Source organism: Trachemys scripta, chromosome 4 (assembly GCF_013100865.1).
Source record: "Trachemys scripta elegans isolate TJP31775 chromosome 4, CAS_Tse_1.0, whole genome shotgun sequence".
Classification (NCBI taxonomy): Eukaryota; Metazoa; Chordata; order Testudines; family Emydidae; genus Trachemys; species Trachemys scripta.
The window spans coordinates 40,555,345-40,580,135 of NC_048301.1; the positions used below are offsets into that span (position 1 = coordinate 40,555,345).

The 24,791-nt window shown below is 44.9% G+C and overlaps 1 protein-coding gene across 1 annotated transcript in view; it reads left to right on the forward strand.

Moving 5' to 3' along the window:
• The first annotated feature begins 227 nt into the window (after window positions 1-227).
• Window positions 228-24,791, forward strand: part of POMT2 (protein O-mannosyltransferase 2) — a 46,014-nt gene continuing 21,450 nt past the window's right edge. The window contains exons 1-11 of the mRNA XM_034768429.1: window positions 228-530; window positions 3,291-3,375; window positions 4,221-4,325; window positions 5,023-5,131; window positions 6,034-6,142; window positions 11,954-12,113; window positions 15,515-15,621; window positions 17,755-17,837; window positions 20,253-20,362; window positions 22,567-22,633; window positions 23,454-23,523. Coding sequence (XP_034624320.1) covers window positions 304-530; window positions 3,291-3,375; window positions 4,221-4,325; window positions 5,023-5,131; window positions 6,034-6,142; window positions 11,954-12,113; window positions 15,515-15,621; window positions 17,755-17,837; window positions 20,253-20,362; window positions 22,567-22,633; window positions 23,454-23,523 — 1,232 coding nt within the window. The 5' untranslated portion in view covers window positions 228-303. The remainder of the gene's footprint in view (window positions 531-3,290; window positions 3,376-4,220; window positions 4,326-5,022; window positions 5,132-6,033; window positions 6,143-11,953; window positions 12,114-15,514; window positions 15,622-17,754; window positions 17,838-20,252; window positions 20,363-22,566; window positions 22,634-23,453; window positions 23,524-24,791) is intronic.

Below are 24,791 nucleotides of genomic sequence, written 5' to 3' on the forward strand. Positions count from 1 at the left end.
ATGGGGGGTCGGGCAGGCCAATCTCGGGGTGCTGGCTGGCGGCGGAGGGAGGTGACGGGTCCCCGCCGTTTCCTTTCACGCTGCGCAGGGTCCGTTCTGTGGCATTTTCGACCCGGCTCTTGCTTGACCTCCCCAGCCGCGGCGACGCTTCGGCCCCCGGCGCGGAGAACTACAACTCCCACGATGCCCTGCGAGGGAACCAGGCTCCGCTTCCCGCCATGCCCTACGGCCCGGACTCCCTTTCCCTTGGTGCCGTGCGCGCGGGTGCCCGGCCGCCGGCACCTCCCTCGTGTCGGGGCGCGGATGACGCTGGCGGCGGGGTGTTGCCAGGCCGAGTCGGGCCCGCGCTGCGGGGGGCTTCGGCAGCGGCGACCCCGCAGGCCGGCTGGTGAGCCGAGCCGTCCCTCTCCTCTTCCGCGGGCCTGGGCTCCCCTGGAAGCTCCAGTCGGGGTCTGGGCCCCGCTGGCCTTCGTCACCCTCCTCAGCTTCGCCTCCCGCTTCTACCGCCTGTCCGAGCCGCCGCACGTCTGGTGAGGGGCCGCGACGCTATGGCAACGGGGGTGGGGCTGGCGGTCAGGCCGCGGGGGAGGGGGCGGAGTCACGGCTGGGTCGGTGCGGGGCCTAGTGCTGGGTTTAACAGCCGCTTGCCCGCGTGGGCAATGGGGGTTTGGTGCGGCGCTCGCGGCCCCGTGCGGTTGGGGCAGCGACAGGCGCCTGCCCGTGGCTGGGTGGCTGGCTGGGCCGTGGGAGTGGGGCAGGGGTATGAGGGGCACAGCTCCCCGCTCGCCCCGCTGACAGCCGTCACCTAGCGGTTCAGCATCCCGCAGCTGGTGGCTAGTCAAGCCCCATTGCTTCGCTGACTGAGTATGTGAGCCCCAAGGGATGGATGGGGGTGGGAGGAGGATAACGATAACGTGGAGGTTATGGCTAGCAGGGACACTTCCAGGTATGGGATACTCAGCGCCGATATACACTTTACATGCCCCCAGGCACAGCATCTTCAGCACTCCCCCGGCCTACAGCTGACCGTCATGTTTTCTGTAAAAAAAAGAAACGTTTAACCCACTTTTAATTTTTAGGTGCCCCTAGAATGCCAGCCTCCCTAGGCATGTGCCTTCTGTGCCCACTTGGAAATCCGGCCCTGAGGATGCTGGGGGGGCATAGCTGAAGGGGTCAAGACAAGGGGGGCGTGGCAGAGAGGAGACTTAGCCAGCAAATTATAGTGAACTTGGTGAATGAGGCAGCTGTGGTGAGGAGCTGGGAAAGGAGGCTCCTACCACCTCCTATGGTGAGAGGTTGCTTTTGAAGGCTCCTGTCCACACCCGCTCTGGAAAGATTGTCTGGAAAGATCCATCAGTCTGTTTAGTCCCTATGGAGACTGATTGAAGTACTTGTGAGTGTGGATGCCAAGTGCATTTCAACTGGGGAATAAATGTTACATAACACGGTAAATTGTGCTAGTGGAGACAAGGCCAAAGTGCTGTATGAACATGAAGCTAGGCCATGTTCCTGGTGATTAACTGTTTAGTTAGTTTATTATTTTGATGTAAAGACAGTAACATAAAAGAATAACTCTCTTGGGCTCTAGATGCTTTTCCTATTAATAAAAATACATTGCTACAGTCATTATGCAACTAAAATTATAATACCTAGCTCTTATATAGTGCTTTTCATCATTATCCCCATTTTACAGATGGAGGAACTGAGGCAGCACATTTTCATGCATATGCTAATCACCAGTCAACAAGTATATTATAAAGCAAAATGTCTCATCTTTCACATTCTTCTTAAAAATTGCTGTGCCCAATCACCTCATCCCTCCCCATATGCCTGCTCTTACAGACTTTACATAAGAACAGCCTTACTGGGTCAGACCAAAGGTCCATCTAGCCTAGTATCTTGTTTTCCATCAGTGGCCAATGCCAGGTGCCCCAGAGGGAATGAACAGATCAGGTAATCATCAAGTGATCCGTCTCTTGTCGTCCATTCCCAGCTTCTGGCAAACAGAGGCTAGGGACACCCCTGCCCATCCTGGCAATAGCCATTGATGGACCTATATTCCATGAATTTATTTAGTTCTTTTTTGAATCCTGTTATAGTCTTGGCCTTCACAACATCCTCTTGCAAGGAGTTCCACAGGTCAACTGTGCATTTGTGAAAAAATACTTCCTTTTGTTTTAAACCTGCTGCCTATTCATTTCATTTGGTGACCCCTATTTCGTGTCTTATGTGAAGGAGTAAATAACACTTCCTTATTTACTTTCTCCACACCCATCATGATTTTATAGACTTCTATCATATCCCCCTTTAGTCATATCTTTTCCAAGCTGAAAAGTCACAGTTTTATTAATCTCTCCTCATATGGTAGCTGTTCCATACCCCTAATAATTTTTGTTGCTCTTTTTTTGAACCTTTTCCTATTCCAGTATATCTTTTTTGAGATGGGGCAACCACTTCTGCACGCAGTATTCAAGATGTGGGCATACCATGGATTTATATAGAAACAATATATTTTCTGTCTTATTATCTCTTTCTTGATGATTCCCAACATTCTGTTTGCCTTTTTGACTGCCGCTGCACATTGAGTGGATGTTTTCAGAGAACTATCCACAATGACACCAAGATCTCTTTCTTGAGTGGTAACAGCTAAATTTAAACCCCTTCATTTTATATGTATAGTTGGGATTATGTTTTCCAATGTGCATTACTTTGCATTTATTAACATTGAATTTTGTCTGCCATTTTGTTTGCCCAGTCACCCAGTTTTGTGAGTGTGCATTTTTTGTGTGTGTGTGTGGGGGGGGGGGGTACGCCAGGAAGGGCAACTGATTTGGACTATTTCAGGAGGGGGATGGGGTAGGATTTCAATGTCAAGGGTTCATGTGGTGAACGCCCTGCCAACAATTTTCTCTATTATATACTGAGCAGGCTCCAATTTGACCCTCAGTATGGTACAGGGAGAGAGGTGTATCTTAGGTAAGCAGCTCCCAGGCCATTTAGGGCTTAAGGGACAAAACTAATACCTTTAAACTCAACTTGGCAGCCAGAAGGCAGCCAGTGTAGGTTCTGCAGCACTGGTATATTCATGGAGCGATATCTTGATTAATAAGGAGGCTGACCCACTAAGAGGCTAGAGCTAATGAAAAATGGAATTAACATTCTACATGGGATTACATGTTATGCACTTGTCCAGTATAAAAGTGGCAAAAGATAGTCACTAGCAAAATAGACATCTATGGACTTTTGATTATTTCCAGCTCCTGAGTACATCTATCTTTTCTTTTTTTTAGTTGGGATGAAACTCATTTTGGGAAGATGGGAAGTTACTACATTAACCGGACCTTCTTCTTTGACGTCCACCCACCTCTGGGGAAGGTGAACAGCTCTCATCAGGTCTTGCGTACATTTTAGGAGCCAGTGGAATCCCCTGGTCATTGGAACAGTCCAACCAAAGCCTATTCCATTCTTCTGGTCAAAGTGTAGGATGAGCACCAGAGTTTTCTGGATGCCACTTCCTTGCTACTGTTGTCATCTATTTGTCGTCTAGCTGGGAGGCCGTGACATGTGGCCCCCTCTTGAGACCACACCCTCTCTTTTCTCTTCCATGGAAAATGCCCAAAACATGGGAAAGTAAAGAGTGTGCTTAATGCTGGATGTTGAAAAGGAGAGAATGGTTGGTCATAAAACATGTGTAAGTGCTTCTAGGGGAAATGAAGGGACCTCCTTGTGGGACGTTATAGATCCAGGGAGCTAAGCAGTTCCTACTAGCAGGAATGTGAAGTAAGTGCTCTGTAAACCAGTGAACAATACTGTTTTCTCAAAATAACATTTGAAAACAGCAGATTCTGAGTCAATCAGATCTTCATATCCAAGTTTATCAACTTGCTCATAAAATGCCACTTAAGAGAGACTTTTATGTTGGCTGAGGAGGATTGCAACTCGGTGGGTATCTGGTATAAGAGAATAGGTTTGTTACTGCACTGCAGCCAAATGCTTTATTAAAGGCAAGAACACATTTCAGGGAGTCCTCAATGGTGCCTATGACAGCAATGCCCATAGTTGGCATGGACTATAGCCAGATAAGATGCAGATCTACAAACGTTTGGGTGGATTTTTGATGGTGGGATGTGGGATGCTGTGAACATCTTTCCTGCAGCAGGAGTGGATGCCACTGACTCTGAAGTTGTTTCCCTGACCAGTTTGCCCCTTTCCCTCCCCAGATGCTGATAGGACTTGCTGGGTACCTGAGCGGATACAATGGCACGTTTCCTTTCCAAAAGCCAGGGGACAGATATGAGCATCATAACTACATAGGAATGAGAGGGGTAAGAATGCACAGGCCAGTGCTTAACCCAGCCGCTCACAAATCAATGAAGGAAAGCAGAACAGTCCTCTGGAAAAGATGGGTGTTTCCCTTCCTCTCCTTGGCTCCTTCAGTATAGACTCCTTCAGATCTTGAAGAGGCTGGATTTTTATGACATATATTAAATTCTTTCATCCCTATCTCATCTGTCCAGATGAGCTGGTACTGCGATTTTTGAAAGTGGAGCAGACACTAACATTCTTTCTTTGTCTGGCTCCATGTCTTTTATGGCAAACAGGCCTCTGAAATAACTTGTTGGATGTTATGGTGAAACCCGTGTATTGTCTCTGGCCAGGATAAAATGAGGATGAGTTGACCCTGAAGGCGGTTTGATGAAGCTAATTGAAAGATGTTTCTGGAAATGACTTATATGGTCTGGAAAGAAACAAAAAACAAATCCTTGTTACTTATATGTATAGACATAGAACTGCATAAACAATTTAAATTCTTCAAATTAAGTTTTCATTAGTTTGGCCTCTGCCTGAGTATCCTCAGTGAGCCAGACTTGGGCACCATTCAGTCAGTTGTAGTTACTTGCAAGAGCATCCATTGTTTGAATCTGTTTGAGGATGGAAGGAAGAAGGGTATGTGGGATCTGTATACACATTCATCTTGTGACAAGATTGTCATTCCCCTCTGTGTCCATTCTTTTCCTGCAGTTCTGTGCATTTCTAGGCTCGTGCCTAGTTCCCTTCGCCTACCTCACAGTGCTGGAGATGTCCAAGTCACTGTATGCAGCATTACTTGCAGCCTCCATCCTGATTTTTGGTAAGCATTTCTAGCATCCTCATGGGAAATCTTATCTGTTTGGCATGTGGATGAAGAAGGGCCAGTAATGGAGGCCAGCCTCAGGGCAGATTAACTGTGCAGAGACTTTTCTCTTTGGAGTCATTACCCGCCAAGAAGAAGTCACTGATGAGAAAGGATAGACACTGCCTCCCTTCTAAGAGCTGAATAACTGCAATCTATATAGTGCTTTTTATTCATAAAGTTCACAAAGCAGTTTATAATCTGATTTAGTTTATAGGTATTTCTGTGGTGCTCATTGCTTTACTATTGGAGTACATTTAAATGCAAGAATTTTAAAAACTGCATGAAAGATGTATAGCTAGAGATAATTTTGCCCACTACTGAAATACAGCCACCTCTGGTATGGGATATAGCAGCTGTTTAATAGTGCACAGCAATGCTAAATAAGACTTCAGGGTAGTAAGTCAATAAAGATTCTGTGTATAATTGAAATTATAGAGAAGGATTTAGATAGGCAGAATAGAATTACCTGAGTTAGAGATGGGCCATTTAACACAGAGACTCTCAAAAAGCATCACAAGATTTTTAATATCCCCAAGTCAAAGCTCTTTCTGTCTTTCTTTCTTTCTTTCTGTCTTTCTCATTCCTAGCTCCCATTTGTTCAAAGAATGAGGAACTGAGAACATAATCTGTTTGCTGCATGGCAATTCAGAGCTCTGCTGTTTGGGCCATTTGAAAATAACATTTCAAAGTTTCTTACTATGGTCAGAGTTGAGACATGCTGACCTGTTTCTAGTCCCACCATTGCCCATGCTGTCTCTTGACTAAGCTGTGAGGAAACTGGCTTGCTACAGACACTGCTCTAGGTTTTCTTTGAAACTGGGACATCTCTTAGTATAGTTGGGTGTTTTATTTTTCAGATACAGGCTGCATTACTCTGTCCCAGTACATCCTGCTTGACCCCATTCTGATGTTCTTTCTTATGGGAGCTGTGCTGAGTATGGTGAAGTGTAACTCCTGTGCAGATAGGTAAGATGGTGATCATTTTTTATTATGCCATAGATGTATGAGCCTTCAGGCATGTACAGGGAGACAATATGATAGTGGGAGCGTGAGGAGAGGGGATGGGTGAAAGGAGAAGAGGGAGGGAATCTGGCTCCTTGGAGAAGGGGAAAGAGACTATTGTGAACATGGGAGCTTTCTGAGAGTCATGGATGGGAATGAACCTTTATAGGTCATCTCGTCCAATCCCCTGCACTGATACAGGACTAAGTAATATCGACTATCCCTGACAGGTGTTTGTCTAATCTGTTCTTATAAACCTCCAATGATGGAGAATTTATAATCTCCCTAGGCAATTTGTTTCAATACTTAACTACCTTTACAGTTAGGAAGTTTTCCCTAATGTCCAAACTAAATCTCCCTTGCTGTGATTTAAGCCCATTACTTTTTGTCTTATCCTTGGTGTTTAAAGATAACACTTTATCACTCTCCTTATGACATCCTTTTATGTAGTTGAAGACTGGGTCATGTTTTCTAAATCTTTTATTATTTGTATTGCTCTCCTCTGGACTTCCTCCAATTTGTCCTCATCTTTCCTGAAGTGTGGTGCCCCAATGAGGGTCTTATCAGTGTTGCAAAGAATGGAAGAATTACTTCTAGTGTCTTGCTTACCACACTCCTGCTAATACATTCCAGAATGATGTTTGCTTTTTTTTATAACAGTATTGCATTGTTGACTGATATTTAGTTTATCCACTATACCCCCAACATTTTTTTGCAGTACTGCTTCCTAGGCAATCATTTCCCATTTTGTATTTCTGCAATTATTCCTTCCTATTTGTTTCCGACCATTTCTCCAATTTGTCAAGATCATTTTGAATTCTAATCCTTTCCTCCAAAGCACTTGCAACCCCTCCCAGCTGAGTATCAGCCTCAGATTTTATCAATGTGCTCTCTGTGCCATTATCAAAATAATTTATGAAGATATTGAATAGAACCAGATCCAGGACCGATCCCTGTGGGTCCTCACTTGATATTCCCTGTGAGCTTGACTGTTACCCATTTCATAACTACTCTGAATATGGTTTTCCAACCAGTTGTGTGCCCATCTTATAGTAGATTGGTCTAGGTTATATTTTCCTGGTTTGCTTATGAGAAGGTCATGTCCGACAGTATCAGAAGCCTTACTAAAGTCAAGATATATTGCAAGTACTGCGTCCCCCCCCATCCACGTTTGTTATCCTGTCAAAGAAGGATGTTAGGTTGGTTTGACAGGATTTGTTCTCAGCAAATCCATGTTGACTGTTACTTATTGCCTTATCTTCTAAGTGCTTACAAACTGATTGATTATTTGTTCTTTTTTCTTTCCAGTACTGAAGTTAAGATGACTGGTCTATAAATCCCTGGGTTTCCTTATTTCCCTTTTTATAAATAGGTACTATATTTTCCCTTTTCCAGTCCTCCCTGGGATCTCTCCCATCCTTCACATGTTCTCAAAGATAATCGCTAATGGCTGACAGATCTCTTCCGCCAGTTCTTTAAGCATTCTAGGATGTATTTCACCATGCCCTGCTGACTTGAAGACATCTAACTTGTCTAAGTAATTCTTAACTTGTTTTTTCCCTATATTAGCCTCAGATCCTACCCTATTTATCTTGATGTTCATTGTTGTTAGTCATCTGATCACTGCTAAACTGGTGAAAAACGGAAACAAAAAAGTATCAGGGGGTAGCCGTGTTAGTCTGGCTCTGTAAAAAGCAACAGAGTGTCCTGTGGCACCTTTAAGACTAACAGATGTATTGGAGCATAAGCTTTCGTGGGTGAATGCCCACTTCGTCGGATGCATGTAATGATGATGCATTCACCCATGAAAGCTCATGCTCCAATACATCTGTTAGTCTTAAAGGTGCCACAGGAGACTCTGTTGCTTGAAACAAAAAAGGCATTTAGCATTTCAGCCATAGTTGTGTTTTCTGTTAGTCTTTCCCTCCTCATTGAGTAAAAGGGCTTATTCTGTCCTTGGTTTTCCTCTTGCTTCTAATGTATTTGTAAAAATGTTTTCTTGCTGCCCTTTTATGTCCCTAGCTAGTTTAATCTCATTTTGTGCATTGGCCTTTCTAATTTTGTCCCTGCATTCTTGTGTTCTTCTATATTCATCATTTGTAACCTGACCTACTTTCTACTTTTTGTATGATTCTTTTTTGAGTTTTAGGTTGTTAAAGATCTCCTGGGTAAGGCAGGGTGCTCTCTTATCTTATTTCCTATCTTTCTATACATTGGGATAGTTTGCTCTTGTGCCCTTAATAATGTCTCTTTAAAAGACTGTCAACTGTACTGAAATCTTTTTTCACTGAGACTTGCTTCCCATGGTATGTAACTATTCTCAGAGTTTGCTAAAGTCTGCCTTCTTAAAGTCAATGGTCTTTATTCTGCTGTTTTCCATCCTACCATTCCTTAGAATCATGAACTAAATCATTTCATGATCACTTTAACACAAGCTGCCTTCCACATTCAAATGCTCAACTATTTCCTCTCTGTTTGTCAGAATCAAATCTAGAGCAGCCTCTCTCCTAGTTGCTTTCTCCACTTTATGTAATAAAAAGTTGTCTCCAATGCATTTCAAGAACTTGTTGGATAATCTGTGCCCTGCTGTATTATTTTCCCAACAGATTTCTGGGTAGTTGAAGTCTCACATCACCACCAAGTCCTATGCTTTGGATGATTTTGTTAGTTGTTTAAAACAAGCCTCATCAACCTTTTCTTCCTGGTGAGGTGGTCTATAGTAGACCCCCTACCATGACATCACCCTTATTTTTTACCCCTTTTATTCATACTCAGAGACTTTCAACAGGTCTGCCTCCCACTTCTATCTCAAGCTCAGTGCATGTGTATACATCTTTGCTATACAAGGCAACACCTCCCTTTTCACCCTGCCTATCCTGAACAAGCTGTACCCTTCTATACTATTATTCCAGTCATGTGAATTTTCCTATCAAGTCTCTGATGCCAGTTATGTTGTAATTGATTATTTATTAGTATTTCTAGTTTTTCCTGTTCATTCCCCGTGCCTTGGATCAGTATACAGACATCTAAGATGTTCATTAGATTTCCCCTCTATTGTCCCTCTTTTCTTTCCTTTGTCCCTGCTCTGATTTCCCATGTTTCTCCCAGATTCTGACCCTTCACCCGTGTCTTCATATTCTGGACTTACATGTAGGCTTTTGTTGAATCTAGTTTAAAACCCACCTCACTAGATTAGCCAGTCTGTATCCAAAGGTACTCGTCCCCTTCTTTGTTAGGTGGACCAAATTTCTTCTTAGCAGTCCTGCTCGAGGAGATGAAGCCCTGCTGGCGACACCATCCTCTTCTTCGCATGGTTGTGTGGAAAAGGGTTAAGGCTGGGCGAGACATAGGAAGTACATGGGAGAGAGGATTGAGTAGAGAATGGGGTATGAAAGCCAGTTTGAGAGGAAGCATTCACAGAGATATCGATGGTGTGGATCTATGCAAGAGCCTTGAAGGTAAAGACAAGAAACTTGAACTTCCTGTGACAACAAGGGAAGCTAGGGGCGGGCGTGATGTGGTCAGAGCAGTAGAATAGTTAGATTTTACCACCTGCTTTGCTCTTAATGGTAAGACTTTTGTATGTCCTCTTGTCCAATTTCTAAGGCCCAATTCCTTTGTTTCCAGGCCAGGGAAGCTCTGCTTTTTCATAACGATGAGCCCATGAATATTTATAAAATAGTATAATTTGTTGGGCTTCAAGGATTGGTATCCTAGCATTTTTGGAAGTGTTTACATGAGATTTCTGAATGAAGCAGTAATGTGTTCCAGGCTAGCTGGTCTACGCATATCCAAGAGGCATGATCCTGCTTACAGAGTATTCGAGGATCCTGAAGAGTTTATGTAGGGCATCTTCCCCACATAGGGCATCTTCCCCACAATGGAACCAAAATCAGATGATGTGATAACTAAGTATATACTCGATCATAAGCCGGTTCGTTTATAAGCTGACCTTCCCAAGATGGATAAGTAAAAATGGAAATTTTTTATGACCCATTCATAAGCTGACCCTATAATTCAGGGGTCGGCAAACTTTGGCTCCCAGGCCATCAGGATAAGCCGCTGTAGGGCCAAGATGGTTTGTTTACCTCGAGCGTCCGCAGGCACGGAGGTAAACCTAAGTAAACAAATTGTCCCGGTGCGCCAGCTGCTTACCCTGACGGGCCGGGACAGAAACTGGTGGGGAATTTTTTTGTGGGGGAGAAGCTGGGGATCAGGGGAGTAACCCCTGTGACCACCCCCCCACATGACCCCACCCTGAGGCCAGGACCCCCACACTCTCTCTATCCCATCCCTTCCCTTCCCACCTTCTCTGGGGAGGCCGGGGGAGGATGTCTCTGGCCTGGCTGGAGCTGCTCCGGTAGACGGGGCAGCGCGGCCACAGCCCGCTGTGGCAGGCCAGACTGGGCGGCGCGGCCACAGCATGTTCCAGCGGGCTGGGCCGGGCGGCACGGCCGCAGCGTGGTCCGGCGGGCCGGGCGGCGCGGCCGCAGCCTGCTGTGGGGGCGGGGCCGAGCGGCACGGCTGCAGCCTGCCAGCCCCGAACCTGCAGCTGCTTCGGAGGCTGGGGGGAGAACAGCATGGCCAGAAGCGGAGAGCCTCTGGCCCCGCCTCTTCCCTTCTGGCTCTGCTGGCTGTGCTACCTCTCTTTGCTCCCTCTGTTGCAGGGAGGGGCTGTGTCCCACCTCTCCCTCTCTATACCCGTTCATAAGCCAACCTCCTTCTCTGGTGCTTCCCTTTTTTACTAAAAAAATTCGGCTTATGAACGAGTATATACGGTAAGCTTTACCCATTTGTGATCTGTACCATTGTGTGAAATGTGCTGTAGAATTGACTGTGCTGTCTCAGTGTGACTGACTACAGCAGACATGGCTAGTGTGGCCCATCTAAAGTCATGCAATGCTGCCTGCAGCCATCCTCATTTACAACACGCAGCATGTAACCTGTAAACTACAAACTCCTAGTGTACTGTGCTCCATCTGATCAGCTCAAAATGCATTATTCTATGCTATGATCTGTAGTTTTCATTGGTTGTCTCTTTATTCAAGATTGGGGCAGCAGTAAACAGATCCATTTAATGTAAATTAGGAGTGGCCCTCTGGCTTCTGGCTAGTGCAGATGTGACTTTTGATTGAGCAAAATATGCTACCCAGAGGTAGTGAGTCATAGAGGGGCTAATAAACTTCCACCCATCTCCTCACCTCCACTCATCTTTTCCCTACTGTTTGGTTTTAGTCTTGTTTCTTTTGCTGTCGTTAACACTTGTGCTGTGGATAGGAAGATATTCTACACCAGTATTTTTCTGATATAGGCCTATTGAAGATGCAAGGAGGAGCCTAGCCAATATCTGTCCCCCTCCCATGTCACAGCCCTTTGACTCTTCCATCCTTGCCATGTCATGGAGCAAGAGTCGTAGCACTCCTCTCAGACCCAGGCCTCCTGTATATGGACTGTTGCCAAACCCATTAGGTGTAGGCTGTGGTTCTATTCCCCTCCTGAAGCCCTCCTTACAGGGTTGACCAGGTTTCAATAGAGGCCCTTTACAAACATCAAAACAAGGGTGCGCTTGGACCCTTCCAAAATTCATGAAAAATGTCAACTTTATTTCCCCACTTCCAGTGAAAGACCCCAGAGAAATGGAACAGGAGGCAGTGGTAACAGGTTTTGCAGTTGCCCAGGACCTGCTCTGAGCAGATGATTTCCTGTTTGTTTCAATTGGTGCTGTTTGCACTTGTAGCTATCATTAAACAGTGACCTGCTCTGTCTGTTGTGTAGGCCGTTTTCTGCTTCCTGGTGGTTCTGGCTGAGTCTGACTGGGATCAACCTTGCTGGAGCGATAGGGGTGAAGTTTGTTGGCCTCTTTGTAGTCCTCTTGGTTGGACTGAACACAGTTTATGATCTTTGGGAGTTGCTGGGGGACCTCAGCCTGTCACTGGTGAGTGTCCAGAATTTTTCTTTATATTTAGTGTTTTTTTCCCCTTGTTAACTTCCCTGCTTTTGATATTCATGGAAACAACTTGCTATCAGTTTGTCTGCAGAAGACAGCTGATAGATATTGAAGCCAGATGATGACTGGAATTGAGAGGTATAATGAAAAACCAGTCTCCTGTGGTATATAATGCACCCAGAGGGTGTTCATTGGAGAGACCTTATGCCTTTTGGGTTGCATGCATTAGATTTCATTCTAGATTAAATGCATATCAAGGATGGCCAGACAATAGCCCATAGTTAGCCATCATCTGGAATTCTACAGTGTGGCCTTCTAAAGAGAAGTGCTTCCTGCTAGATCGGGGGTAGTCAATTATTTGTCAAGATCCAGATTTCTTGGTCAAGGTCCAGACTCCAGAAAAAATAACAACAATAATGGTAATAAGTAAAAAAAGATTAAGTTCTATTCAAAAGCGTCTGGAGGTCCAGATTTGGCCCACGGTCTGCCTATTGACTACCCCTGTGCTAGATGTTCCTAATTTCCTGCACTTAATATGCATGCAATGGAGCAGGTTGATGCTGTCTTCATTTGCAATACAAGGATACAGCCTGCACAGACTGCGAGGGCATGTAACGCTTCATTGGGATCCAGTGGCTTACTTGTAGTGTATACTGTGTGACTTGCAGTCTCTACAGGATACACTGTTGTGTTGAAGATGAAGGCAGTTGTACTCTGCTCCATTTTACACAAATGCAGCGCAGCAGCTTTTAGGCTCTGGGTAACTTGCCAATGCAGTTGTTAAAGGAGAAAAGGTCAGGTGCTCTGGCTTAAAAAATATTGCATATAGTATTTGAGGGCTATGAAATCTGATGTTTATTACCTCAGAGATGTCTTCGATATCCCATTTAAGATCGTGCAGAGAGAGAGACTATTCAAGCACATCTTTTTAAAAAAAAAAAGTGTTAAATTCTTCTTTTGTCCCAGCCCGTTTTGAAGTTTGAAAATTCTATTTGTTCTGCTTACTGGTTTTGTCCTTTTCTTATTTCATAAACGTTGTTTTTTTCTTCTCTGCCTTCCCTGCCTTATGGTTTGTGTTCCCTGATTAATGCGAATCAATATGAGCTGCAATGATGCAACATTCCAGCTCCAGAGAGCATTTCTTGAGAATAGAGTTAGTTAATTGTATTTGAAATGGAACAAATCCATCATCTCTAAGGTTTCTGTCACAGACAGCTGCAAAGTGATTTCATTTGTGCTGTTGGCAGCAAAAGAGAACCCCGGAGTGGTAGAATATATAAAGAAATTTACCAACTCCAGAAGAGAGAGACTTGCTGAATAATTAACTATTTGGCAACCCTTCGTCAGTTACTCTGAAAAAGAACTAGTAACTAGTAAAAGCCTAAAAGCATGAATAACTTTTCTCCATATTGCCTATGGAACTAGTTTTGGTTTGTTTACATGTCATTTATTTGGAAAAAAATTGATTTCTAGAACCTGCACCTCATCTTGGCCTACTGCTGTTTTGTTCATTGCTCTTTAGTGATGTCATATTTTTCTTCTTTTCTCAATACAAATACAAATAAATAGTAAAAATAGTTATTGTAACAAAAAGAGATTTTGTAAAAAGAGAAGTGTTTTGTGCTGATCCAATCTGGGGATTGGGGACTAGATTCCTGAATTTTAATCCCAGCTCAGATGTTGATCGACACTGTGGCTTTGGTTATGTAATTTAAACCAAAATTTTCAGAAGTGGCAGTGATTTTTGGGTGCTCAACTGATGGTTTGGGCTGGATTTTTTCAGAAGTACTGAGCCAACGGCATCTTCTACTCCTGGGAGAATTCTGCGCCAAAAAATTAAAAATTCTGCGCACAATATTTTAAAATTCTGCATATTTTATTTGTCAAAATAACACAATATAATCACGCCAGTTTCAACTGTTCAGGTAATTTATTTCAAAATACCTGTGAACAAGTATGTCAACAATACAGACACCAAAAAAAGATTTCCCCGGGAGTAGAGAGTTAAACAAACATCTACGACAACGCAGTTCAAAGTGGGGGGGTGCTGGAGGGGACTGCGTGGGCATCCCCCTAGAGCCCAGACACCTGCATCCCGCTCCCCTCAGAGTCCGGCCATGGAGCACCCCCAGAGCCCAGACACCCACGCTCCCCTCCCACCAGACCCCAGCTGCGGGGCAACCCGCAGCCCAGACACCAGCCGTGGGGTACCCCCCAACCCAGACACCCGCACCCCTCTGTTCCCTCAGAGCACAGCCATAGGGCATTCCCACCCCAGACACCCAATCCCCCCCCAGTGCCTTTACTCCCCCCAGCTTCTTTACTGTCCCTCCAGGGGACGTGGTGTGGCCCGGCCATTCCTCACCCTTTGCCAGAGCTAGGTCTCCCATGCCCTCTTCTTTCCCTGGGTTGATGAGGATTAAGCCGGGCAGCCAGAGCATACAGAGCCTCCATCCTCGCTGGGCTGGGTGCTCCGCTAACTGCGAGCTGGGCTCTGCAGAGTATAGCAGCCCTTAGGAGTGGCCAGCAGCTCTGCAGCCCTAGTTCTGCAGGGGAAACATGAAATTCTGTACAGAACATTAATTCTGCACAAATTCTGCTTTGCACAGTGGTGCAGAGTTCCCCCAGGAGTAATATTCCATTGACTTCAGTGGGTGCAGGATCTGGACCACAACGAAACATAGTCAGTATTTTCCCTATTAGTTTAAAAATAATTTGCCTTGGTGTTAGGAGATGGGAGTTGCTTTACTTATCACTTAGCTATTACGTTCTTACAAAAACCTAAGATAGATGAAATAGACACCAATTAAACCTGATTTTGGCAGCCTTAACCTCTATATATCCAAATTCTTAGCAAATTTGGGTAATCAAGTAGCCATTTTTAAACCCACATCTAAGAGAGCTTCAGGATTTCCCCTAAGATTCTCATAAATTGGTCCTCCCCCATGCCCTCTTTTTCTCCCTTCACCACATAGCCATAGTTCCTATTCCACAAGCTTCTCCCCACCCTTCATTTATTTTCAAGTCCTGTGCTACCCCAATAAACTATATAAGCAATATGGGCCTGATTTTTCAAAGGTGTTGATCTTGGGCAGCTCCCATCGACTTCAATTGCAGAAGTGGGTGCTGAGCATTTCTAAAAATAAAAACTATTTTTTCCCATATTTTCAAATGAGGCTACTTTTTGGGGAGTGCATTGGGAGAGTATGGCTTGGCTTCCACCTTTCCCTCAGCCTTTTTGGGGAAATCTTGCAGCTTGCTAAGGAGCTAGTTGGTCTTGTGTGCCATGGTGGTTTCTATGAATAGTCTCCCACCACAGGGACACTCCTGGCAGTTGCAATCAGGAGGGTTTCTGCTGCCACTCTGTTTGATTTGGATTCTGTCTGCAGGTCACACTAGGGAAACACTTGCTGGCTCGTGTATTCTGCCTCATCCTGCTGCCCCTCGCGCTCTACACAGCTCAGTTTGCTGTTCACTTTGCAGTGTTAAATAAAAGGTATTTCTCAAGCTTTCCTACTTACTTTCTCCCTCAGCACAGAAAGAAAATCACCTCCCCTTCCCTTTGAATTGAGAGTCACTGTTTATTCTGCCTTTAGTAATTTTAAGGTTTCAGAATCAGAAACACATTTACAAGCCACATCTTAGCCTAGATTCCCACCCAGACTAAAATGTAGTTCTTACAAGGATGGCTCTGTGCACACCAGCCAGACAAATCATGTTAGTAGTAGTTGGTTCAGCTGTCACAGAGTTCAGAAACTGCTTAAACGTGGTTTCCTGCCCAGTGTAGGTAGATCGAATAGATTTAATTAAATCAGCTTAATATGTTTATTTGTACAGAGACTTAGTAGCTATTTAAGTGGAGGCTATAATAGTAACTCTGGCCCCTTCCGTCTAAGCATCTTTAGATGTCTTGCAGATGCTAATTAAGTCTCACAGCTCCCCTTCCTCTGCATTATTTGGCATAATTATCCCCTTTATACAGAAGGGGAAAGCGAGGGGAACTGACTCACTCAAGGTCACATAGCAAATCAGCGGCAGAGGTGGTATTAGAACCCTCCTCTGAGTCCCAGCCTAGTATTTTAACCACCCTCCTTCCATTCTGGCCCTAATCAGATTGTGATACAGGGCTCAAATGCCTTTGTTTTTTTCTTATTTGTTCACTTGGTTTCAGTAGTACCCATAATGAGAGCTGACTGGAAGATAACTTTTCTGTTTCATGGTGGCTACTTTCAGTGTTTTGAAATTTTGTTTTCATTCTGCATTGAAAGAAAAACAAAACATTTAAAATGTTTTCACACAAACAAAAGTTGTGTGTGTTTGAGAAACCAGTCTCGCTCTGTAGCAGGGGTGGCCAAACTTACTGACCTGCCGAGCCACATACGACAATCTTCAGACGTTCGAGAGCCGGGACATGCCTGCCAGGGCTCCATCCCCATGGGGTGCGCCTGCCAGGGCTCAGGGCATCAGCCCTGCGGGAAGAGGAGTCTTGGGGCTGCAACCCAGCGGGAGGCACCTTGAGGCTTCAACCCTGCTCTTGCTGAAGCTCTGAGCCCCTCTTCCCTGTTGGGCAAAAGCCCTGAGCTCCTCCCGCCCCAAGTCTGGTAGGCGAAGAATGGGTGAGGCGGGGAAGGAGTATGGGGAGTTTCGCAAGCCACACTTTAACTGTAAAAGAGCTGCATGCAGCTCACGAGCCATGGTTTGGTCACCCCTGCTCTATAGCCTGGTGTTTATGGTCTTGGCTTGGGATGTGAGAGACCTAGGTTCAAGTCCCTGCTCTGCCTGATTCAGAGCAGATTTTTCATCCCATATCACTCCAAATCAAGTCCAAAAAGAGACTTTAAACATGGTTCTCTCACATCCCAGGCTAGTACTCTGATTAGAGTATTCTCTACCTCCATGCACCCAGGTTCTGGATCCAAAAACCTTCCTGACAAAAAATGTGCAGAAACTGGTACAGCTCCACAAAACACACAGGTTTTGATGAAATAGCTTATTTTGGTGAAATTTCATTTCACCAGAAATGTTCTGACCAGTTCATCATATGGTAGGTGTCTCCAAAGAAAAGATTGATGCTGTGCATTGGGAATGGGTGTGACAGATTAGTAAGGTTGTCAAGGTGGTGATTGGGCATATAGTGGTAATAGAAGGCTAAGGTAATAACTATTTAAAAATCAGTAAGATCTATGAATTCTTTCTATTTACTCCTCAGACATGTAGGTATAAGTCAGGTAGTCTCACCACAAGTATCACAGCAGAAGTGGGTCTATAGTAGCAATAGAGGGGATGTGACTTGCCCAAGGTGAGAGAGTGAGTCGAGGAATGTGCCACTTTCAAAGAAAACTCACTGTTCTTCTTACTGAACTAAAAGGATTAACTTTTGTTGGCCATAGAAAAACCTTGAAGCCGTTGAAAATCACCCATGAGAGAGTATTTGTCATAGCCAAGTGAGTCAGATCCCATTGTGAGAGGTAGATCCCTACAAGAGCTGAAGTTTTCTTTCCCCGGCGTTCTGAGGCAGACTAATTGTCTTATCTGTTTCCTCCTTTAAAATGATTTGGTAATGCATATTTCAGTTCTGCACACTTGTTTCCATAGTCTCATGGTCTGCACATTCTTTGCTCTCTCCTAGTGGGCCCGGGGATGGTTTTTTCAGCTCTGCCTTTCAGTCCCGACTGATTGGGAACAATCTTCACAATGTCTCCGTTCCAGAGCGTAAGTGTCCAGTTCCTTGGGGAAGTAAACTCCTCAAACCAACCCTGGCACATAACTGTCTTTAAAAAACCAAAAGACATCGTTAGCCGGTCAGCAGATTCACCAGCAAGAGTGAGCTTTGCTAGAGATTAGGCTGTGTGTCAGCTCCCTGCCACACCTGTTTGTCTGCGTCACTAGCAAATGCTTCGAGACTCTGCCAGTCTAAATCTTGCCTTGCAGGTAACAATCAATGAATCCCAGTTTGTGAGTTCCCCAGATATCTCCCTGCAGTGTCCAGTCCCTCTTGCTGTGATACTCACAGAAATTAAGTTCACTGCCTCCAAAGAGACAGTGTACACACCAGCCTGTTGGGTTAGCTGGTGAGTCACGCTTCACTTTAATATGCATCACTGAGATGGCTTTGTAATAGAACAAGAATAAATTTAATGATAAAGAATAGAAATTTAAGTAATACTAAGCAAGAGAAAAAGAGATGGTATAGTTACAGACAAAACAAAATAAAACAGACTTTCTAGTGTCTAAAGCTTGACAGATTACAGTCTTGGTCTCAGGCAATTTCTCACCTATAATCAGTTCCCAGAGACTTCAGCTCACATGGATGAAGGATCTAACTTTCATAGATTCCAAGAGCTCTGGCCTTTTTAGTTCTTTAAGTGATTTATAACTAAAATGTCTTTTTGTTCGCTTATATTACCCTGTAGCAGGGGGCACTCATCTGTTGAGTGCTTCCTGCTACTGGGTGCAGTACTGCAGTCCTTTCCCCACTCCTGGCACCCCCTGTAGGTTGTCAACCTTGCTTGGCGGGTCTTCAATAGCGTGGCCCTCTGGCCAGGTCACACAATCCTAATGAACCCCTTTTAGGGTAACAAAAATCCAATGTCTACCTGCTCTCACCAGTGTCTTCAACCCCAGTTCTGGGTCCTTTAAATTCAGCCGTTCGCCTGGGCTTCCAAACAAGCCTTGTCCTCTTCTCAGGGTTTACACGACTTTGTCCATGGGGGAACTGTGGCCTACCCACTACTCCAGCTCCCAACCCATGGACCTTATAAACAGCAGCCATGTACTGCTCACTTCAATTCATTGTTGCTACTTCCCTGGGCCTTTTCCCACCTGGCTCCTTTAATTTCACCTCTTATCTCAGGGTTAAAGTTCTCAGGCCTTCTCTCTCCCAGCTTAAGCAAATGCAGCCAATTGAGCTCCTTTGGACTGAGGGGAGCACCCTTTCTTGCTCCTTTGGCTCCAGCCAGGAGCTGATCTTCTAAGGCTCTGAAGCTCATTTTATCTGAACCTGCTAGTCTCAGATTGGCTGCTTCCATACAGCCTCTCTAGGCACGCCTGGGGGACCTACCTTCACTGCTCCTTTCCTAGGATGGAGTGTAGTAGGCCAAGGGGGCACCTCCAGGGATCCACAAAGGCCTGGTACACACCGGTACGTACTCACAGTCCATTGTCTATGCTTCCAGCCCAGGAAGATTTGCTGGGGGTGCAGACTCTGTCCCCATGTGCTTACTAAGCTCTTTCTTCCCCCACTTGTTAGCTTGGTTGCTTTGTTTACCTTGTATGTAAATGTACTTTCATTGTCCTCTCCTGTAGTCAAGCCAGTCAGACAGCAGAATCCATATTCTTTTGTCTAGGACAGGCTTGATTTATGCACTGCCTCCAAAATACATTTTAAGAGTATATTTCCAGCACATATACCTAATTCTTTGTACCACAACCCATACATGCATCATGCAATGATATTCATGACCAGCATTTCACCAGTTTACATATGGTACCCTACATGAAATCTTAGACACATATTGTTACTCCTGGGTGAATTCTGCGTCACTGTGTGTGCGCAGAATTCATGTCCCCTGCAGATTTCTTTGCTTCCCCACAGAAAATGACAGGGAAGCAAAGGGAAACTGCAAGAGCAGTGACATGCCCCTTCCCAGCAGTGCAGGTGAGTCGTTTCCAGTGCCTGGAAGAGCTGGCGGAGAGGTAAATCATTGTTCGGGGGCAGGATTGGGGATGCCCAGGGGTGTAGTTTGGAGAGGCAGAGGGACAAACAGAGGCACGGTGCCATTGTTCCCCACCCTCCCTTTATTCCCCAATTTCTATGAAAGCAGAGCTATTTGGGTGAGGAAGGGTGCCCCTCTGGCTTAGTGACTTTGCAGCTGGACCCCACCTCCTGGGTCCTAATGCCGGTTGTCCTCCCCTTCTATGTTCTAGGGACTATAAGGGAGGGTGGTGAAGAGCCACTAAGTGAATTTGATGCCGCCTGGTAGCTGACTATAATTATGCATGAGAAGGAAAATAGGCCTGCCTCAAAAGAAAGAGAAGTGTCTATACCTTGAGTTACCGTACTACAGCTTGACTGGGAGATGAAGTTTTACAGAAGAGATCCTTAAGACCTGTTGTCTCCCCTTTCAGATCTGGCCTATGGTTCTGTGATCACAATGAAGAACCTTCGGATGGCAGGGGGGTACCTTCATTCACACTGGCACTTGTACCCCGAGGGTGTGGGGGCTCGTCAGCAGCAGGTCAGTGTGTCACTCTACCACTATCTCTCACTGCTGCCAGCATGCTCTGCTGACTTTGGAGCTTCCAGAAGATTTATATCCTCTAATACAATTGTCCCCAACCTTTTCCATGGGGCAGGCGCCGGACAACTAGCCGCCGAGGACTGTGGCTGCCGGACAAGCAGCCACCGAAATGCCGCCGTGAAGCGGCAACGTCAAGAGGCGTCTCCATTGAAATGCCGCCAAAAATCAGCCGCGTTTTGGCGGTAGTGCTTCTTGACGTTGACGCTTCTCGGCGTTATTTCGGCGGCTGCTTGTCCGGCGGCCAGTAGGCGGGCGCATATGGATGCCCTGGTGGGCGCCATGGCACCCGCAGGCGCCGCGTTGGGGACCCCTACTCTAATAAAAGCAGCTGTTCTTTCCCGCTGTCATGTTCTTTTATCACTGCTTGGGGAGGTGCAACTCTTTACAGTTCCCCTTTTGAGATTTAGCATGACATTCCCAAAGACCTACTGCACTGAGCGTTCGGACATAATAGTGATAGAGGCCACATAAGTATTTATATCCTATGCTGGCCTCTGAGAACCACATGAGGGGGTGAGGATAGGGTGCTGAGCTTTGCCCTTGTTTGGAAATCCTAGCAGTACAGGTGCCTGAATTCATAGCACTCTTACACCAGGACGGGTGGCCTGCGATACTAAAGATGCATTAAAATAAGGAGGTTGTCTTGCATGCCAAGACAACATAAAAAGAAAGAGCAGCTGCCATCTCATGGAAAAGAGTGAAAATTCTTATGTTTAAAACAAATCCACTTCTTGATTTTGAAGGGGGCATCTTTAAGAGTAAGAGCAGAGGAATGGGAGTCAGGACTTTTGCTTTCTGTTCCCAGCTCTGCCACTGACCTCCTCTGTGATCTTGGAAAGTAACTTCCTCCTTTTGTGCCTCAATTTTCTTATTTCTGTTTTGAGGATAATGATGAAAATGACGGGGAGTTTGAGGGTTCGTTTATTAGATTAGATTTATATTTCTTTAGATTTATAAACTAACAGTAGTAAGAGGCACTAGTCTGAACTCTGTAGACACCTCTGAAAAATAATTAAAATTATAATAAACCAAAGCGAGAATCAGCAACCCCGTAACATATAATATTAGTGAATGAGGCAGCACAAAAATAAAGCAAATTTCCCATTTTCTCTAAGCATCACCCCAGCAATATCTGCTTCCTCAGCAGATTTCCTAAGAAGACATGCTTTGCAATGCATGCATTAGTGTCTGTAGAGTACTTTGAGATCCTCAGATGAAAGATGTTGAGGATAGACAGTTATTTGCTTCATTTTCCTCCATTCTCTATCACTCGGAACAATTACTTTAGAAATAGGATCTCAGTGTCTGCACCTGCTGCTTATTCCCAATCAGCAATTCTAACCATCCCTTGGTGATATTTACAGTTTGTTGCTGTGGAAGTGATCGAGATGTCAGGCCCAGGATTTCTGATACCAACTGAGGAATATCAGGAAGTTCGTGTTTGCAGAACAGAAGATCTTGTTGTGGAAAGAGCCTCTGAACTAGGACTGAGAGAAGAGATAGAACCATATAGATAGGTCATTAAGTCCATTACTTCTTGTCCTACCTTCATCTGCAGCAAGGGAAATTTAAGTTAGATATTAGGAAAAACTTTCTAACTGTAAAGGTAGTTAAGCACTGGAGTAGGCTTCTGAGGGAGGTTGTAGAATCCCCATCATTGGAGGTTTTAAAGAACAAGTTGGCCACCTTTCAGGGATGGCAAGGACACTTGTCAGGGATGGTCTAGGTATACTTGGTCCTGCCTCAGCGCAGGCCTCTGGGCTTGATGACTTCTTGAGGTCCCTTCCAGTCCTACATTTCTGTGCTTCTATGATATGACTTAGAAGTTATTACCAGGGATGCACAGCACTCGCAGAGCAATAGGGGAAAGACAGACAGAGATGTTGCAGCTACAAGTGACGTGACACACATTGGTAACAATAACTCCATTGAACAAGTGAAGGATGTGTCTGGGTTAAGCAATGTCCAGGAGCCAGGACTTTGTAATTCAGGGACAACATCACAAAGTTATCCTGTATTTAATTTTATTGTATCAGCACTGGATGCACTTGGTATTTTTGCCCTGCTGATTGATGGATCTTGTACTTTGGCTAGACCCTGACTTGTTGGTGAAATGAAATGGTTTATCATTATGTTTCCAGGTCACTGCCTATTTACACAAGGACTTGAACAACCTGTGGGTTATAAAGAAACATGATTCCAACACAGGTAAACAGAACTCTAGCAAAGTGGACTGTCTAACTGGTGCTTCTATTTTTTTACTACTATATTCTTGGGATCTATTCCCAAATAACAAAGGATTATTGGGGGTGAGGGAGATTATCAATCACATCTTCATATTCCTTCAAGACTGTACAGGTGAGATGTCCTAACTTTGCCCAACTGATGGCTGCATTAGTAACGTGCCAGATGACCAAGGACTGCAATTTATAGGTATAAAGTGGGGCAGATTGCAGTTACCATTTTCTTTAATTCATATGTGTGGCCCACAGAGCTTGTGGATCCCAGCATGCAATAGTCCATTGATCTGAGTGGAAGGCTCCTTTGGTAAAAATGGAATATTGCACGTTGGGACCGTTTGTCTATGCAGACCACATCTTAGAACACAGAAACTATATCTGAAGCATGCTTGGTATCTAGGGTTTCCTTCCCGCACTAGCAGCGCCTAATAAGATTAAAGTTGATTGGCTACTGCTAAAAAAAAAAATCCTTGCTATATATTTAAAGTATATATGTACTGAACGTTGAGGGTTGTTTTCTCAGCCTTTCTGATGTACCCAGGGGCAGCCAATCTTTTTATTTTAGGACAGTATCTGCTGTTTGGAAGCTTCCATTATATGGTTCCAGGAATAACAGTTGGGACTGGTCCTTGGACTGATTCTAGGGGTTGCACTGAGTCTATGGTCCAGTGACGTGAGTTTGCTGAGTGCATCCCCTGTTTGGCTGGGGATCAGCATTCTGAAACCCTCTCTAAGAGTATTGATTCCTTTTCTAAACCCGATGCTATTATCTGTTTTTCTGCCAGCAGATCATTTAGATCCTTCCTACTCTGTGGAGTTTGTGAGGCATGGAGATGTTATTCGGCTGGAGCACAAAGAGTAAGGTGTTTAAGAAATAATAGAAAAATTTAAGAGGTTGTATCTCCCAATCCATGTGTTCTGGGAGTTGACCAGAATTAGCATTTGCCATAGGATTGGTAAATGGGGATGATGGTGTGAGATCTGACCTGCCATTGACTAGAATTAGGCCAGCACAAACCTTCAACAAGTTCTTTGGTGCTGTAGACTAGGGGTTCTCAACCTTTTTCTTTCTGACCTCCCCCCAACATGCTATAAAAACTCCCTGGCCCACCTCTGCCACAACAACTGTTTTTCTGCATATCCAGTAGATTAAAAGCCAGGGACCGCATTAGGTGGTAGCAATCAGGGAAGTTGCCTGGGGCCCAATGCCACAGCAGTCCCACAAAGCTAAGTTCCTCGGGCTTCGGCATCAGCCCCGCAGTGTGGGGCTTGGGCTTCGACTTTCTGTCCTGGGCCCCAGCAAGTCTAACGCTGGCCTTGCTCTCTGGTTTATTTTGGAGGACCCCCCTGAAACCTGCTCGCAGCCCCCCAGGGGGCCCTGGACCCCTGGTGGAGAGCCTCTGCTGTAGACTTTTCTCCATATCTCTATTCCCAGCATGGGATTTGTGGCGTTTCCCTCTGTACAGTCCCATATTTTGAATGGGATCTCTGAGCCACTGTCTTTTCTTGGGATGAGTGAGACCTCTAAATAGCTTCATCACGATGAAGTATTTTTCTTTTTGAGAGAACCATCTGCAGCTCCTGAGAAATCTGTCCAGCTGCATGGTATGCAAAGTTAAGGGCTATTCCACAACATGATAGGAATTTCAGACCATTCATTCTATTGTTTGTGCCCAGACCTTTCCCGCTCTTCCAGTTTGTCAAGCAAGATAAGTCCTTAACTTTTGCCTAACATACCAGGAATATGGGGCAAAAAATACCCTCATTATTGCCTTGTGTACCTGGCATGTCCCTGCTGAAGTTCCAGTCAGACACTGAGACTACAGCCATGAAACGGTTTAAAATGATATGCAGGCTTGTCTTGAGTCCTCTCTCTTCAATGAATGGCAAGGAACCCTGGTATGCTGGTTTTAAATCTGCATTTCCCCCTCCTTTCACTGCGCAACAGAGGAGTTTGCCCTCTCTGAGGATTCATTTCTTTAAATATATAGGACTTCTGTTGACCTGCAAATTGTGCTATATTACTCTGTGACCTTCAGTATTGCCTTCCCCAAGCATTCAAAAAGCATTAATCAGACCCCAAAAAATCATGAGATTTAAAAAATAATAAATGTTGGGTGCTTTTT